The following is an 18,796-nucleotide window of genomic DNA, read 5'->3' on the forward strand; positions in this document are numbered from 1 at the left end:
GTTTAGGATCATTAGTATCCCCAGCGATGAAACTGAGTCTTTGGGTCTCTCACTCTCTCACCAGAGGAAGGTCGGTGGTCTTTCTGTCTTCTACCGTCTCTTCTCTGCCCCCCCACCCCTCCTGTTCTGTCGGCAATATGTCCCCCCCCCTATATTTCCGCAGGGTTCTCATAGCCCGCCAGCAAACCCCTACTGGTAAAACTACCAAAATCAAGAATTACTGCTCATCTTCACTCTTTCAATGCTTTTTTTCCCACCTTTGGAACAAACTCCACACTCTTTTCAATCCCACTCTTCCCTACAAGTCTTCAAAACAGCTGTTCACCACCATCTCTTATCATACCCCATCAAGACCACGATTTTTTCTACCCCCGTTAGTCCACCCTAAACCAACCTCCTTCAAATTCCCTGCTTTCCTTCCTGAAAGTCCTTGTCATGTAAGGACCTGGAAGTCTCTGTGGTGTCCAACTTGTTTACCCTGTGTACCCCACCCCATCCCTCACCTTTCCACAGATCTTATGTCTCTATTCCCCACTGTTTTGTCCTTCCTTCTCGCACCCCTTTTGTCTCATGCTCACCTTGTTGTACGTTCTGTGTTTGCTCTTATACGAGCCTCGACATTGTATACAAAAAAAAATAACAATCCTCAGGTGTGTGATTTCTCCACACTTCCAACACCAAACACTCCACTGTCCCCATTATCCACAATAGTCCCCACATCACACATTTATCACATCGTTTAGAATCTTCCTCTCTTATCCTTGTTCCCAGATTGATTTACTCTCCACTGACTTATTTCCCGACATTTTCACGACTTTTCTTTACCTGCACTGCCAACTGACTCATTCCTTGTTCAGGGTGCCAGTGATAACTCACAGGAGGTGAGTTAGCACTGGCACCCTGAACAAATTACAAATTCTTGCCCTGACCTAATATATGCATAAAATACAACCAAATGCTTCTGCTTCATGGTCTGCTGCATGGAGACTGGTTCGGGGGTCTTCGATCGGCAGTTGCACCTTCCAACTCATCAAAGGTAAGTTTTCTGGACAAGATCCGTCGTGTCTTTGTTACATTTTCGTCCCTGTATTGTTCTTTGTGTTTTTATCTAATTTCCGTGTTAAACCATACCTTGTTGTGCTGAATTGTCCAATTTGTGTTTCCATTTAACTCAGGCCTAGTCCTCAGATATCTGACGTCCAATTCCAGGATAAAAAACCGTATCACACAGTCGAACACATGCAAGGATAGAAACAGGTCGCACAAACTTTTTTCTTGAACTTTGTCATTAAATGGACCACTTCAGATGTATTCTTATCTCCAGGGTGGCCTGAAAGTCACTTTACCCCTCCCTAGTAAAGCATTCATTCTGAAACTCTTTTAATATACGGGTTTTATTGTGCAGTACATACAATATTAATCAGTCATTGTATCTGTATGTGCTTCATCATTCTCCTGAGTCAGTGTTGCCGCAGACCACGGCGGGGGAGAGTCGAGGGGTGTGAGAAATTTAGCAGGGGGCAAAACAGCTTTCAGGCCACCCTGGAGACATGCCACGTACTTTTTGAGGGAGAAAAGGGGAGGGAATATAATAAGCTGTTTTACACAAATACACGTTTTGATTGTGTCAACAGGAGAACACACAAAGAAAAGTGAGATATTTAACAATATTTCAAATCCATGTTCAACGAGGTGTCAACACAGGTTTTATAAAGGTTTAGCAAAAAGTGTTCAACAGCTGGTGCATCTTCCATCACACACTGAGCATCACATCGAAGCACCTTGAGCAGAGCGCCATGGGGTCGGTCAGTGGGGGTAGAGGCAGTGAGGGCAGTGGCATCCAAGGGAAATTACACAGACAGAGGGAAACATTACATTTGGTCAGTGCAGGTGTAATGAGAATAAAGTAGGCTTTTCACGTGAGGTCGATTAAATGGCTCCGGTTTTAACTTCCAAGCTGATCTACAGCGCAAGTCACACAATGCTCAAATCTACAAAACAAGGATGACATCAAGGATGACTTTTGAAATCGTACGGTATAATAATGCTTACAGACTTTAAAATTTTCTCCCATAATCAAGGGGAATCATCATATAAAAATGGCTCTGTGCTGCAAAAAGATTCGCTTCAATTACTTAATCGTCCAAATAAACAAAACTCTCACGCTTGTTAGTCTGCTTCTTGAAGGGTTCAGTTATGGCAATCGTTTTGTTTGGACAGCGAAGCAGTCGTAAAGTGTGGACATCTCAATGTCTCTTTGGCCTTCCCTGAAAGCGTTCCGCCAAGGCAACAAGAAGGTTTCCTGGCAAGGTCTGGTGCTCATTGATCAGGCTTTCCATAGCTTGTTTAGTCTGAAAAAAAAAATGTCTGCTGCAGTTATTTGGATATTGATGATAAATAATTGAACTTTATGTAACCTGTGAGTAATAGCTGCAAAGGTTCAATGATTTACTGTCCACGAGGCTGTGACAAAAACAAATAACAAAGCTGCAAGGGATTGCAGAACCTTTTGGCTGTTCATAATTAAACTTGGTTTTTATCACCAGAAAGTAGAATCGTGCACGGTTAGCAGCGAGATGATCACACAGTAATAAGAAAGAAAGGAATATCCAGTCATTATAGATTTTGATTCAAGCGACATCAATGACATCACTAATCATGACTTTAGTTCCTGTTCCAAATGAATATGGCAGTAAGACAGGATGATGAAGAAGTGGCGCATTTACCTTCGAGCTGTTTCGACTGCGTTCAAATCCTGACCTGATTATAAATTGTTTGAAATTAATGTGCCCAGCAACCTCTGGCATACAATGTTAGTTGGGCAAAAACTTCACAGGCCAGGCGTTGCATCTCGATGTGCTCCGTCCCTCGGAAGGATGTTGATCTGGGCGTCCTTTCTGCCGGCATTAATTAGTGGACTTTAAAGATCCCAAGGTGTTTTCAATGAATAGGAGGTGAGTTATCATGAGCATATTATTTCTCTGACCTAATATATGCATACAATACAAAGGAATGCTTCTGGTTCGGGGTCTGCTGCACATGGATGTTAGATCGACAGTTGCTCCTTCCACTTCATCAAAGCTAGGTTGTCTGGACCAGACTAATCTGTTGTGTCTTTCTGTTACATTTTCGTCCCTATGTTGCTGTTTGTGTTTTTGTTCAATTTTTCGTGTTAAACCATATCATGTTGTGCTGTTGTCCAACTTGAGTCCATGAGGCTCAGGCCTCGTCCTCGGCTCGCTGGCATGTAAATTCTATCTCTACTCTGACGCGCATGCCTCGTTCTGCTTATTTTCTCCCAAGTATTGTCATTTCAACCTCCTCAACTTTATTCTATTCCACTTCTCACTCCAAAAAATTAAAATAACAACAAACAAACAAAAAAACCTTCATTTTTTTCACTCCAAAACACCAGTGAGTCACCAGTTCAGTGAAAGTCCATATCTACCTGTTTTTCTTGTACTTCCTTCTTTGTCCCTTCCTTTTCCCAATATCTCCAAACTGAATGTTCATTGAATGAAATTCTTCTTCCTTTAAAAGCTTTTAAATACATGTTAAAATGCGACTTTACTTATTTTTCCATCAGGAACACTCCACGTGGTGATCTTATTCAATATGACCCATTCCTATTCTTCTTCTTCTTCACAATAATTATATTGCAAACCTGTCTCACTGCGAAAACACTTGGTCCAACAACCCTCCTCCCACACCGACAGTATCACTTTCTTCCATACATACAGAAAGATTGTGAGGGTGAGAACACAACCAGAGCGAGCATGTATAAATATCCAGCAACCACCGGCCACTGTATCTGCTTCATCTACCATTCCACAGCACCTGGTTACCAACCCTATCTGTGCAGACCAGTACAATGCAGATATGTTCAGGATATTTAGCGGAGGTCGGAGCTCGTTTCATTTACATATGTTGGAAGCAACCTTCATCCTTACCACCGATCAAATATTATGTCGTCAAAAGGAATTTGTATGATCTCTGTGTCTCTTTCAGCATGGAAAGATCAAGAGAAGTACGGTAACAAATGGTGAATGGACCTTTGGGGAAACCCATCCCCCCCTCTCTCCAGAATGCAGTTGCAAACACCAATCATTGACGAACTCTGCTCCGGCCAATGGGAGCTCGAGGTGAAGATGATGATGATATATATATATATATATATATATATATATATATATATATATATATATATATATATATATATATATATATGTGTATACATATACATATGTACACACACATGTATATGTATATATATATATATATATATATATATGTATACATATGTACACACACATGTATATATATATATATATATATATATATATATATATATATATATGTATACATATACATATGTACACACACATGTATATATATATATATATACATATATATTGTTGCGGAAATGGCCCTTAGTATGCTATTAAATATAGGATTAACCCAGATCCCCCATTAAATGCATGTTTAGCCAGGCTGTTCGGTAAAATGGACGTTACATGTGTGTCGGGTGGTGTAAGAGGCTGTTTATTGTTTGTGCGGTGGTGGTGTACCGAGAGCTTCTTCTTCCTTCCTTCCCCTCTCTGGATGAGGCCCCGCCCAGTCGGTTGAGAGGGAGTGGCCTAGAGAAGAAAGCGAAACTAAGGGGAGGAGCCAGTGGGCTTGGAGGCGAGCGAACGAAGGAAAGGCAGTGTGGATCTGCGATGAGAGTGCTGAGGTCAAGTCTGCCATCGGCAGTAGGAAAAACTGCATGAGGGTTTTTGTGATTGGTTTTTCGGAAAGAGCGAGCCGAAATAAAGGCAAGGAAGGGACTGAATGAGGTCTGTCTGTCATCGGCTGGGAGAGGATCTGCCTGAGGTCGAGTGTGCGATCGGCAGTAGGAGGAATTGAACCTGAGGGTCGAATCTGCCGAGGGAGTAACTGAACCTGAGGTCGAGTGAGGATTCTGCTGTATAGAAACGACTAGTGGTAGGCTGCAATCTGCATCGAGAGAAACTGAACCTGAGTGCGCCGAGTCTGCGATTGGCAGAAGCTGAACCTGAGGGTCGAGTCTGCCATCGGCCGAGAAAGAAAAGCTGGACCTTGTGAGAAACCAGCTGAGACCCACCATCGATCTGACGGTCTTGTGCCGTCGACATTGTGCAGGGTCAGAACGCACTGAGGAGGGCGTGCGCCAGCGGTGCCTTGAGAAGAAAGAGTACGACGCCACCATCTTGCCATGCGGCGTGCTCGAGCTTGGGGCTCGACTCCGTGGACATCGGCTTGTCACGAGCCACATTCGTGCTTTTGACACTCTCCTCTCGTCCATGAAACATCACCAAGTACTCTGTGTCTTGTCTGCATGCTGTCCATATCTTGTCTGCATGTCGTTTAAGGTTTATCTTGTTAGAGTTCCCTTCAAAACCCATAATCCATAGCTCCCGAGTTAAGAACGGGTTATGGATTAATTATAACATTGTCGTGAATGATTTGCTTGTGTCATGTAGACCCCGATGTATCCTGTCCGCCAGGAATAAATCCGCCTGATTCGTTAGAAAAAAAAACTGGTTACGGATCGGAGCCGACTTGGGTGGCATTCGAATCCCCCCACTCATCCGAAGCACTCCCCACCGCCGGATCCGAAACATCTGGTAGTCAGGATTGGGATGAGAATCCCTCCACCTCAATAAATTTGCAGGACACCAATTCAACAATATCTGATGTCGTTTGCACCTCGAGCATTGGTTACGAGAGGCGAGGAAAAAAAAAAACGGTCCAAATTTGCTTGATTTTATTTTGAGCGGATTGGATGTAAAACGTCGAAATTATAAAGAAAAATGGCGGCGTGGCTCCACCTTGGCGCAACAGGAAGCGGGAGTGGGCTAATAATAGCGTAACGCGCTGCACGGCACGAAGAAAATGCTTCCGCCCATCTGTTCAGGCCACGTGGTCATGGCAGGCGAAGCAGGACGACGACGCGTATATTGACAAGCTTCATGCACAATTGGAGGATACCCTGGAGCAGAGGAGGGGTGATGGAAATTATATAGAGGAATTGCAAATTAAATTGGACGAGGCACTACGGCAGACAGACGAGGGTCAGGAAGATTATGTGCACAGGGAGTCGCAGCGATTGGCCGATGCACAGGAACAAATTCGGTGGCTGGAAAACGACTTGGCCAACACAGTCGAGGGACTACATGGAGAAAGGATTAAAGTAGAGTGGTTAACCCGAAGGGTGTCGGAACTAGAGAGGAGCGAACTGAACAGAGGAATAGAGGAAGAGCAGATTGGTATCTCCCAGGATAGGAAGAGCTTGGAGGAAGAATGGAAAATATAGCTGGAAAAGGAAAAACGAAAACACTATTTGGAATTGAAACAACTGAAGGAAGAGGTAAGATCAGGCAATCAGATAAGAGAAAGCCTAGAACAGAAAATAAAAAGAGGAGAGAAATATCTGGGGCAAAGGAACAAAAAATTGTTGGAAAAGTCAAGACAGTTCAAGGAACTACAGGAAGAATTGTGGGAAAAGTCAGGACAGTTGAGGAAATCGGAGTGCAGGGGAAACGAACTAGCACTTCAACTAGAATATAGCGAAGGATACGGTAAGAGAATGGACAAAAGGAGGGAGGAAGCATACAAAAGAGATGAGAAGATGAGAGAGAAATTATGGGAAAAAGTGAAGAGGGAACAAGAAGAACATGAATTGGAAATTGACCAACTAAAGGAGAGAGCAAGGTTGGAGTATGTGGAGATGAGCAAGAAATTAGGGGAAAAAACTTCTGAGTTACAAAAACACGAAAGTAGAGAGAGGGAATTACAAAACGAGCTGTGGATGTTAAGATTAAAGAATGAGATGGAAGAAAGAACAGCGAAAGAAAAAGGAATGAAGCAGGAAAGGGAGATCAACCAATTGAGGGAAACGATGAGATTGGAGAAGGAAGAACAAGAGAGACGGTGGGATAAGAAACAAAAAGAACATGAATTTGAAATTGACCAACTAAAGGAGAGAACAAGGTTGGAATACGTGGAGATTTTGGAAGAACAACGAATGAAGCAGGAAAGGGAAATCAACCAATTGAGAGAGATGACGAGATTGTAGAATGAAGAACAAGAGAGACGGTGGGATAAGAAAGAAAAAGGAATGACGCAGGAAAGGGAAATCAGCCAATTGAAGGAAACAACGAGATTGGAGAAGGAAGAACAAGAGAGACAGTGGGATGGGAAACAAAAAGAACATGAATTTGAAACTGACCAACTAAAGGAGAGATCAAGGTTGGAGTACGCGGAGAGGGAAAACTCCGGAAAGATAACGAACAACTAAAAAGACTCAGAGAGGAAGAAGAACGACTCAAATGGAAAGGAAAATGGAGCCAGGAAGTAGAACAGCACAATAATGTGGGATGTGTGACATCACCACAGGGAGTAATGTTAGTGGTGCGGGACTTGATTGACATCACTCGTCGGATGACACCACAATTAGAGCAAACCCTGGTGATGGAGACATTGAGGGAGCATACGGGGTTGTTGACGAATGAAATACATTTTGAGCAGGTCCACCATGTGGAGCTGACAGCCCCAGAGGAGTGTGGTGAATCGATGATGAGTAACCTGCTGGAGAGAAGCGACTGGACCGAGGTGACTCTGGAACGAAGCAGGTACGAGGGCACATGCATACATGGTACGGATGATGAGTTTAAGGTAGGAATTGAATTTTATGTTAATGAAGAGACTCTGTCCAATGGGGTGCACGTATGCGTGACCCCTGAATGCGTGTGTGGAGTGCCTGTGAATGAATGCTGTGAGTCCACACTCCAGACTACAGCACCAGTGTGTGCCGCCAAGGCCGAAGTGTGTGTGGGTACTCACCCGGCGGTCGAGAATGTAACCCTGGAGTGCAAGGCAGTTGGTCAGTATGCAGGCAAGGTTGATTGTGTGGAATATGAACACAGCCTTGGAATGTGTGGAGCCTGCTGTGTGTGGGAGTCCTGAGCGTGGCATATATATATATATATATATATATATATATATATATATATATATATATATATATATATATATATATATATATATATATATACACACACACACACACACACATACAGTTTTCATACAGACATACATACATACAGACATACATACACACACAAACTGGTTTGATATTTCTCGGAATGCCGCCCTGATGAGGGCAAATAAGCCAAAAATCCGGATAGGCGGCTCTGTTTGATGTTCAACTGATGTTGACCATGTAATCTTCGTCTGTTTGACAGTCACTGAGCCGAGGCCTCTGGGTTGGAGGTGACGTTTTGGTGTAGGACTGTGTCCAATAGAGATCGGGGGAGTGCCTGTCACACTCAACATGTTTTTATACATACATATGTATATATATACATATATATATATATATATATATATATATATATATATATATATATATATATATATATATATATTTATAACTCCGCTCGTGAGGAAGCCAAATGCCTCAATTCTGAGTTTTCTTCCAAATCCTGTGTACTTAACCCCATGCTATCTGTCCCTACCCTTCCCAGTCACACCCAACTGCTCCTGGACTCTTGAGGGCCGAATTTAGAAAAGGTGTTTAAGAGTTAGACATGTGTAGAATCGCTAATCATGTGATGACGGCCCTTTCAAAGTTAATCGCCAATTGCCGAAGAACGATCATCAAATGCACTATAAAAACATAATTATAAGTGTTTAGATAGCAAATAAACGTTGACGCATCAGCGAAGGCATGCTTAGCAGTGTGATTAAGGCCTTGAAGCAAGCATTGCATGGCTTATAATTGGTAGTTTACATGGAACAATGAATATGGATGTGTTAGAAGTACGTAAATTAGCTGTGCTGGTCGATGGAATCAGACGAATATCGTTAGTTTATTACAGAATGTCAGCTGCTACCGGAGCATCATCATTGACGTCATTATGTACTTGATCCAAGTCTCCAGCTACGATTGTTAATATCGCAACAATTCATTCTCCTCGTTCACTGATTGCAGCCTCCCCACCTCCTGTTTTCGCCATGTCGAGTTTCTTCAAGCGAGCCAGTGCCTTGGCCTTCATCTTCATCCACCTCCAGAGTTCTCGGAGGTCTCTGGCAGAGAATTTTGTCCATTCTGGGAAATGGTCTGCCATCCTTTTAGAAATATCTTCCCATGCGAGCTGTTTTTTCCTTATTTGTGCCCTTGTCACTTCTCCTGTCTTGGATCGTTCCTTGGTGAACCTTGATTACTTTGATTAAACCCATTCGTTGCTTTCATGAAAAACTGTCCCCTCTTTTCTTTCCTGACATGTTGCCATCTCCTGAGAAAGCACAAACTAAAAATCCATGCGGAGTCATTTTGGCGAATTGGTTAGGTAACCTCTTGTATGGCATGCTGAACAAAATAAATGTTTAAAAGCCATTGAATCATAACTTTGGCGTGCACAACTAATCGGTTGTTTATCTCCCTTCATAAATTGCTATCTAGACAGGTGATTAGCTGTGCGCATATAACGATGTTTTTGTCACTGTTTAAGGGTTTGGCATGTGTTAGCAAGATGCTTGCTAAGCGCCTTTCATAAATTTGGCCCTCAGTCTTTTGCATCTGTTAAGGTGTAAAAGTTCCTGGCAACCCTCAACTCTGATTCTGGCACTGCACCAGATGGCAACAGCTCACATGTCTTAACAAACCTGCTCTGCTGCTCATGCACATTCTCTCTCTGCCCTTTCACACTGTCATTTGCCCTCAGTCATTTTCCATCTCCTTAGAAGTCAGCCAGCATTACCACATAACAAACACTATGGAAAAACCGATCTCCTTCACTACTAACCTTTCAGTTTACTTCCAATCATCAGCAATGTCATGGAATCCATCATCACAGTTGATACAAAATCTTTCCTTTTCTCAACAACCTCATCTCAGATCATCAATTCGGATTAAGACCTGGTCAGTCTACGTTGGACATGCTGCTTCTACTCTCCCAACAATAGATGGAGGTTTTCAATGTCACATGAGATCAGGGCTGTCTCTCGATATATATTGAGCTTCTGATACAATCTGGCATCCCACCTTGCTCTCCAAACTCTCTGCCTATGGCATCCGATGCAAACTCCACACATGACTTACTCATTTTCCCTACTCTTGTAGCTAATGCATAACTCGCAATGGAATCCTCCCATCTCCTCTCTGTGTCAAGACTGGAGTGCCCCAAGGGAGTGTTCTCGGCCCAGTCCTCTTGTCTATATGCCTTTCAATCCTGAAACCTCTCTCTCTCTCTCTCTCTCTCTCTCTCTCTCTCTCTCTCTCTCTCTCTCTCTCTCTCTCTCTCTCTCTCTCTCTCTCTCTCTCTCTCTCTCTCTCTCTCTCTCTCTCTCTCTCTCTCTCTCTCTCTCTCTCTCTCTCTCTCTCTCTCTCTCTCTCTCTCTCTCTCTCTCTCTCTCTCTCTCTCTCTCTCTCTCTCTCTCTCTCTCTCTCTCTCTCTCTCTCTCTCTCTCTCTCTCTCTCTCTCTCTCTCTCTCTCTCTCTCTCTCTCTCTCTCTCTCTCTCTCTCTCTCTCTCTCTCTCTCTCTCTCTCTCTCTCTGGACTATACGACAAACCCTCACATCTATTTTCTAAATAATCTTCTTGAAGTTCAGTCAGTCAAACTTTTGGATCTCACTATCAGCCATTATCTTTCTTGGGCAAACCACATTTCAAAGTTGGCCTCCAAAGACAGTCGCTGACTGGGCATCCTCCGTTGTGCAAAGTCATTTCTTGGCACGCCTGAACTCCTATCCACCTACAGGGCCTTCATCTGCAGTTTGATGGAGTACTGCTCTCCCCTCTGGGCTGGTGCTCTTGCGTCACACCTTGCTCAGCTTGACGCCATGCGAACAAAGGCCTTGAAGATCAATGGAAAATTCTGCGATGAAGCTGAGTTTATGGGCCTCTCACTTTCATATTGCAGACAGGTCGGTGGTCTCTCTGTCTTCTACCGCCTCCTCTCTGGTCTTGCACCTTCTGCTCCTTTCGTGCTTCATCACCCGTAGGTTTCTGCAAGACTCACATGGTCCACCAGCAACCTCTTTCTGGTGAAACTTCCAAAATCCAGAATCACTGCCCAACTCCACTCATTCATTCCTCTTTCTCCCTGCCTGTGGAACCAACTTGCAGATTTTCTTCAATCTCAGTCTTCCCTCAAGATCTTCAAGACAGTTGTTCACATCCCTCATCAAAGCCTGGTGTTGGCATCGGGGTCAGTGTGACCACTCGTTGGCTTTTTTTCACAAGATCTTGGCTATTCGTTGTTCACCTTGGCGTCTTGGTTTTCTATAGGTTTTCTATTATCATCGCTTTTCCGAAACCTTGTGAATTCTTGGCTTTTTTCATTGGCTCACCTTGGCATTTATGAAAATGAGGAGTGGTCACACTGATCGTGGTTAAGGTGGCTGGCTTCGGATCCTAGGATCCTGAGTTCAAATGCCACTCGGCTGTTGAATTAATACCAGGTGGGGTTGACTCTTGCCTGTCATCCTTCCGAGGTTGGTCAAAATGAGTGCCAGCTTGCTGGTATCCTGTGTTGGAATGGTGACCTGTCCAGGGCTGTGCCCAATAGCCAAGGCGACTGCTTAGGCAGCACCAACACTCTGCACAGAGTATGGTCCCTGATGGATGGATGGTATAGGGGCTCAGCATCAGTGGCACAGCTGCATTTCCAAGAAATGATAGCTACCCCAGCAGCCAAGCTATCATATGTAAGAAGAGAACATCTCCCATCAAAAACCATGATCTTTTATACCACTGCTAACCCACCCCAAGTCCACCTCTTTCCAAGTTTCCAGTTTTTCCTTCCTGAGAGTTTGCTTCTGTATCTATCTTGTCCACCCGATACTTCCTCCCCTATCCCTCACTCTCCAAAAAACATGTAAATGCTCAAAGATGAAAGTAACAGTAGATTTTATCTGCTAAAGATTCATAAGAGTACTTTTATCACCGTGGAAAACAAGTTGCATTTGACCTTTCAAGCATTAGCCCTTCGTCAGAGCAAAAGAGATTGCTACACGTAAGCAGCACAACATTTCCCACAATGGTTAACTTGTTCTTATCAAGATTTAGTTGATCAAATCAATTGCTTATCTTGTCCACAAACGCAGACCGACACAAGCTGTCACATAGACTCGTATTCTGTTTCATGAAAACACTAATATGGGTCTCAAGGTACATTAATAGATTACTTGCTCTCTCGCTCTTCATTGCTTATGAACACAAACATATAAAATACAAACAAAATTTTATTTCATTTTAACAAAGTGGATTCCAGAACAGTTTATCATGGCTTGTAGTGTGAAAGAGCCAGTAACGTTACAAGGCTCCTTGGTGTCACGATCCGCTTCCTGTCTTCGGTATAACATTTTCTAAAAGGATAAGTAGCTATCAATGGGGGTTACCTGCAAATTAGGGACACCTGCAGTGGAAGTGGGAGGACATGGCGGAGTGAGAGGGAGTTTTAAATCTAACATTCTAGATCCACACCTCTATAGATGGCCTTGTGGTTTTGAATGGACTGCTCTGGTGGGGTACGAATGGGTTATTTCGTCGATACTCACCTTGGCAGCGAGTTTGCTGGCAGTGAGGCTGGGGTCATGGGGAATTGGCTTTCCGATGTACGTACACAGTTTCACTGGGAAAAAGCCATAAATCAAAGGGAAAATGATTCCCGTTCGTTCGTAAAACCAATTGACAAATCCTGTTGGTAAAGAGAGAAAAAAAGAAAAAGAGGGTGGTCCTGTCAATGAAAGAAACTTTATAAGCAAAACTCAAATGATGTACAATTGGTCAATTTAGTGCCAATGGGACAGAGAGGATGAGATGGACAATGGACATCCAGATAGATGAGATCCCCATGGATTGGGAATGTTGAGTAGGGTTAGTGACGAATGAAAAGCTTTCGTGTTGGTGTCAGGATATTGTGGCATATTGGTTTGAAATTCTTATCCAACTTCATTGATATTGTGAATATAAACACAAAAACCAAGCAGACATATCTGGCTACTGTCAACAAGAATCATGGAGTGTGTGTGTGTGGGGGTGGGAGAGGATGTTGAGGGAAATGAAACCAAAAGTGTGTGTGTGTCACATATTTATTACACGTGACTGTTCGGCAGTGTGTTGTGTTCTCCTGTGTATTGTTTAAGCTTTTATCCCTCTGATTTGGTCTGGAAAGAATTCTTACATATGACTGCAATGTTTGTTGAGGCCAGATGCCAATATGGGACTTTCAAAATGACGTAATCCATCCCAAAATGCTCGGCGTGCATGCGCAGAGACCCCGAGAAACAGCGGTGTTCGCGGTACCCGAAAGGATATTGTGTGTGGGACATAAGGGTTGTTACATAAAATGGCTTCTTATTCTTCTTTCGTAAGCAGTACAAAGCTGTGGGGTAGGATCCTTGGTGGAGGACACAGCTGTGCCACTGATGCAATGCCCCTCTGTAAATTAGGGCAGGAATTTGGAATTTGTTCAGGGTTCCGGCGATAGCTCACAGACTCTTCGCAAAGGACACAGTGAGATATATAAAGTCCACCAACTAATGCCGGCACATGGGATACCCCTTCCATCCGAGGGATGGCACACACATTGATGAATCACCCTGCCTATGAAACACCGGGATGACAGTTTATAGGTGGCTCACTGTTCAAACCCAGCTGAAGCAAATGTGCGTACCTTCAGGCCATCCTGTCGGCTCACATAAAATGGCTGACAAACCTTCTCCAAGAAGTGGGAAATACTTGGAAAAGTACCTGAGAGAATGGGGTGTGCCTCTACACAACAAAAATGTTGGATAATTATCTCAGCTGACCAAAAGGGCAGCTGCCCATAGGACAAACTCCTGACGATGTGGGCTGTTCCTAGGCCCTGGTGGACTGAGGTGTGCTACCCAAACACCCTACGGATCGCTACCCGGGAGTGCACTTTGAACCTTGTGGCAGAATCACTGCTCACCTCCACTCATTCATTCCTTTTTTTTCCCGCCTGTGGAACCAACTTCCACTTTCCCTTCAATCTCATTACTCCCTCAAGGTCTTCAAAACAGCAGTTCACCACCATCTCAGATCATCCCCAATCCAAAACCTCTCCACGAATCATTCTATACCGAACCCGTCTCTCTTGTTTGTTTTCTCCTGTTTGCTGTTTGTCTGCTCATTATCTATTACCTCTGCTGCCTAAGGTGGACGGACGTTATGTTTTCACACCCATCTATCTGTCTGTGTGCAGGATATCTCAAAAAAATTATGGTCAGATTCGGATGCAATTTGGTGGATAGGTTGTGTACGTGACAAAGACAAATTGATTAGATTTTGGTGAAGATCTGGATCCGGATACTAGAATCTTTTTAGTGATTCTTTACCATTGAGATACATACATAGCATGACACATACCAAAAATGATATATAACATGATATCTCAAAAAGTTGTGGAAGAGTTATGACAAAACAAGGTGGATGAGTTGGTTAGGTGACAAGAACAAGGCGATTCGATTTTGGTGTGTGACAAGGATGAATGGTCCGGATGCAGATCCAGCCTATCGGTGGGATACAAAACGTAAGTTGTTCAGTCTGGCGGAAGTATGCGCTCTACCGAGTGCCGTTCTACTTTGTTTGTGCGTTTGTTTTGTTGTGATTTCTCTTTTTCTTTCTTCTCTTCTTGTAGTTTCCAGGTTTCAAGTTGTGTGAGCACGCTCCTTTTTCATCTGATTCCTTCTCTTTTTATCTTATTATACATTCTCTTCCTCAACACAAATGATGAAACAGATAATAATGATAATAATAATAATAATAATAACAATACCATTCCTTCCATGCTGTAAAAGTGCATAGGACTATCAAGGCAGTTTCATTGGCAAGGAGTACAGTCCTGGGCAGGTCACCACTCTGATGCAGGTTACCCTGAATGGTTATTACCCCAGTACACTACACTGGAACTCATTTCACCAACCTCAGAAGGATAACAGGCTGAATCAACCCCACCTGGTGTTGATTGAACAGTTGATAAGGGCTTGAACTCAGGACTCTACGTTTCCAAACCAGCCACCTTAACCACTAAGCCAACATCAGGCTCCATGAAACAGATACTCACTGAAAAAGTTCACGATGTAGCAGCTCTCCTGCAAATTCTTGGTGAACATTGGGATGATTGGCTGTGAACAAGGAACAAAAGGGAGACAGAAATGAAGTAAAATAATGATCATGATTTCCAAGCGGGACAATCTCGATTCATTCCAAATGTGGAGCATCACATCACCTCCCCAAAACATTCAATGAGTGAAGGGTGTGAAATGGCATAAAATAGAAAAAGAAGTTGTGTTTACTACCATTTTTGACAAAAACAAAACAAGGGTTTGCAAGTAACATCTGCATGTTTCTTGTTGTCGAAGAGATGTTCAGGATTAAACTTTGTCATTGCTGAAGATGTGGAAATGAGATTCCATTTCAGGGCAGCTTGGTTTGACTGTGAACATTCCTCTAAGTTGCCAATTGGTTGAAACGGCATCACATGATTTAATGTAGTGGTTCCCAACCTTTCAATATATGGACCACCTTGGTGTCCATATTTTTCCGATTGTCCACTTACCCCCTTTTTATCACAACAACTTTTTAAAACTAATTTTTACGCGCGTATACCAGACTGATATTCAACTTTAGTTTGCAGTAGTGATGTCACGCACAACAAGCAAAAGCAGACCCCTCTAAATGTGTTCATATTAGTGCTTTAAAATGATAACTGTACAGTACTTAACAATTGTTGTATTATTGCTCCACATTTTAAATGATACTAGACGACCCGTGAACCCGTTGGGTTCCCGTTGTGACAGCAGTTGGTGAAAAAACTCATTTCAAGAAAAAAACAAAACATAGCTCCAGCTATTAACTATACCACTGAGGTTGTTTGCATTGATCAAATACTCCCAAAGAATACTTGACTGAATCAGGAATTGATTTTTTAATCATTGTTTTTTTGTTGCCCGATTTTGACGAAACTTGATATTACACGTCAATGTGAAAAAACAAAACAGAGAAAAGAAAGTCGAAGAAATTATTGTGCATAATCTTCTAAACACATTTTTATTTATTAATTAACACGGAAGTATTAGATCAAAATGGCGATGTTTATTTTATGCTTAAAAATAGATCGTTTTTTTGTCTATACTAAATGTTTGAGATTTTTTAATAAATCATTTCAAGAAGAAAAAAAAAAGATAGCTCCAGCGAACTATACCGCTGAGGTTGTTTGCATTGACCAAATTCTCCCAAAGAGTACTTGACTGAATCAGGAATTGATTTTTTAATAATTTTTTCGTTGCCCAATTTTAACGAAACTTGATACTGCACACCGCAGGCGAATAGTGAGTAAGGTGGGCCGAAAATGTTTGCGCTATCGTGCACCGTTTTGGCTGTATTTCAGGAACATACATACATACATACATATTGTTACAGCTGTGGAAATTCGCAAACCACCATTCAGGGCCCGTAGGTGAGATAACTCTAAGTACATGTGTAGTTAGCCCGAAACCCGTTGTTTCGAGGGAATTTATGTGATTCATTCGGGCTGCGACGCTTTGAGATAGGCGTTTTTCTGTTCTATCTTTATTTTGAACCGACCATCAAACCACCACCAAAAACCCTCCACCACCCTCACCTCTCTCCTTCTACGGCCATTCCTGCACCACCTGTGAACACTGAGCGTCGGGCTGTCTTGGGCTCATTCAAGATACGCACCGAGCCGCGAGTGCAAATAGCGGCCTTTCCGAGGGAGAATTCGGATCAAGAACACTACACGCCCACTTCTGATCCGTCCAATTAGCAAGCGCAGAGCGGCTTGGCCCCGCCTCCAGGCGCGTCTGTGTGAAATCGAGATATTCAAATTCTAGGATCAGGGGAGGTTCACGCCCACTTTTCCTCCGTCCAATTGGCGAGCGTGGCTCCGCCCCCGAGGTCATCCTGATCCGGAAACTTGCATATTGTTTTCTCCTGCCGGCCTATAAAACAGCGAGCGCAAGGCGAATCGTGGCAGAGTCAGTTTTTGGTTGGAAGAGCAGAGTGTGGCAGCAGCAGAGTGTGGCAGAGAGTGGAGTCGGGTGGCGAAGGCATCGAGTTGGGTTCTGCAGTCGGCTGAGGAGAGTTGTGTGAAGAGGCCAAGGAGCTCGGGTCCGAGGCGAGAAGGACGGCGGTCGGCGATGAGGTCGCGGTGTGAGATCGCTCGTCGCGGGACCCAAGCCAGCCAGCCATTCTCCCTCCCCCAGGGCATCAGCAATCCTCCCTTTTCCCCCGCGCTGAGATAGTGCAACAAAGGGGGTCCCATTCCCACCCCACTCCAAACATTGTGCCAACGAAACCCGCCAAGGAGCACGGAGTCGGGGCACAGCCACGCGGCCACATCTGTGGCTCGTCCGCCAACGCGTCACGAGGACGCAGGTAGGACCGCCCGGTCTCCCGGGCCTGGCCGCTCCTTCAGGTCACGCGCGCATATTGGCCTACAGGCCCGTCTGCCCCCTTGTCTATGAGGGTGGCTTCTTTCCTTTGCTTTTGAGTAAATGTGTGTTGGCGCCGTCTGTAAAGTAGAACTGTACAAGTGTTGCCGTGTGTACGCGTATTGGGTAGTAACTCTGCGTCGTTGTTTCTTTTGTTGTAACTGCTACATGTGCATTTTGACTGTATGACTGTATATGTGTGCTTCCCGTGTGTCGCGTAATAAATGTGCATTGTGTGAACTGTTTTCCCGTTTCGCTTCGTCTTTTCTTTAATTGACCCTCCATCCTGCTTCACGTAAAGGGTTCGTAGTGGGCTTAATACGCCCGATAATTAATCGGAACCATCGAGGCAGACGATAACACCGCTCAGTTATCACTGTAGCACGGAACGGGCCGCTTGAGCTCGGTCGACCATTCGCGCAGGTACTTAGGTAGATCGAATGTGGCGAGTGACCCTATCCTGCGTGGGTGGGAAATTGGCACGATCGTGGTGAGGGTAAACCCCCACCCGTGACTAGCTCCCGGCGTTGTTCCGAGAGGGTCACGACAGAATTGTCCGTTCCGGTGGGCGAGGCAGCCGCCATTCGAGTTGAGCGGCCGTCTGCACGCCGGCGGGCGCGAATTCGCAACAATATTATATATATATATATATATATATATATATATATATATATATATATATATATATATATATATATATATATACATATATATATATATATATATATTTACATATTTATACATATATATATACATATATATATATATATATACATATATATATATATACATATATATATATATATACATATATATATACATATATATATATATACATATATATATATATATATACACACACACAAGATGAGAGTTTTAGTAATTTATAGATAAGTACATGGAGAGAGTAAATAATGAATATAACCTACCCAACTTAATGAGAGCCTTGACTTTGAATCTTCCCGAGCAGTTCATCAATTAGAGGAGAAATCGTGGATAGGCAGACACGCGTGTCATGTTCCGGCTGGAGCTGAGATCTGTACTTTGTTTTTAAGGCTGTTGAGCAAGAAAATCCAACTTCACAAGCATAGGTTGCTGTAAATGGAAGCAATATTTTTATTGCTTCACCTGAGAGTTCTTCATGGTCTTTTTCAGCAGAGAGCCAAAAGGCCGTGAGAGATTGCTCCCTGAATTTTGCCTTCAGGCTGCCATCACATGACAAATCCACCAGCTGATCTTGGGCTCGGCAACTGAGGTTTGCGTTTGAAATGACATCTCTGGAGAAAGGTG

The 18,796-nt window shown here is 43.5% G+C and overlaps 1 protein-coding gene and 1 pseudogene across 2 annotated transcripts in view; one reads left to right on the forward strand and one right to left on the reverse strand.

Moving 5' to 3' along the window:
- Positions 1-1,378: 1,378 nt before the first annotated feature.
- The window catches only part of TMEM68 (transmembrane protein 68), a 50,344-nt gene continuing 32,926 nt past the window's right edge, over positions 1,379-18,796 (reverse strand). For both annotated transcript variants that reach the window (XM_085854849.1, XM_085854850.1), the window contains exons 6-8: positions 15,115-15,175; positions 12,584-12,723; positions 1,379-2,351 (exon numbers count right to left, since the gene is read on the reverse strand). In XM_085854849.1, coding sequence (XP_085710975.1) covers positions 2,247-2,351; positions 12,584-12,723; positions 15,115-15,175 — 306 coding nt within the window. In that variant the 3' untranslated portion in view covers positions 1,379-2,246. The remainder of the gene's footprint in view (positions 2,352-12,583; positions 12,724-15,114; positions 15,176-18,796) is intronic.
- Positions 2,687-7,150, forward strand: LOC147013214 (uncharacterized; annotated as a pseudogene).

This window comes from Eptatretus burgeri, chromosome 14 (assembly GCF_056783735.1).
Source record: "Eptatretus burgeri isolate ZD-2024b chromosome 14, Ebu_testis_v1, whole genome shotgun sequence".
In the NCBI taxonomy this organism is placed as follows: Eukaryota; Metazoa; Chordata; class Myxini; order Myxiniformes; family Myxinidae; genus Eptatretus; species Eptatretus burgeri.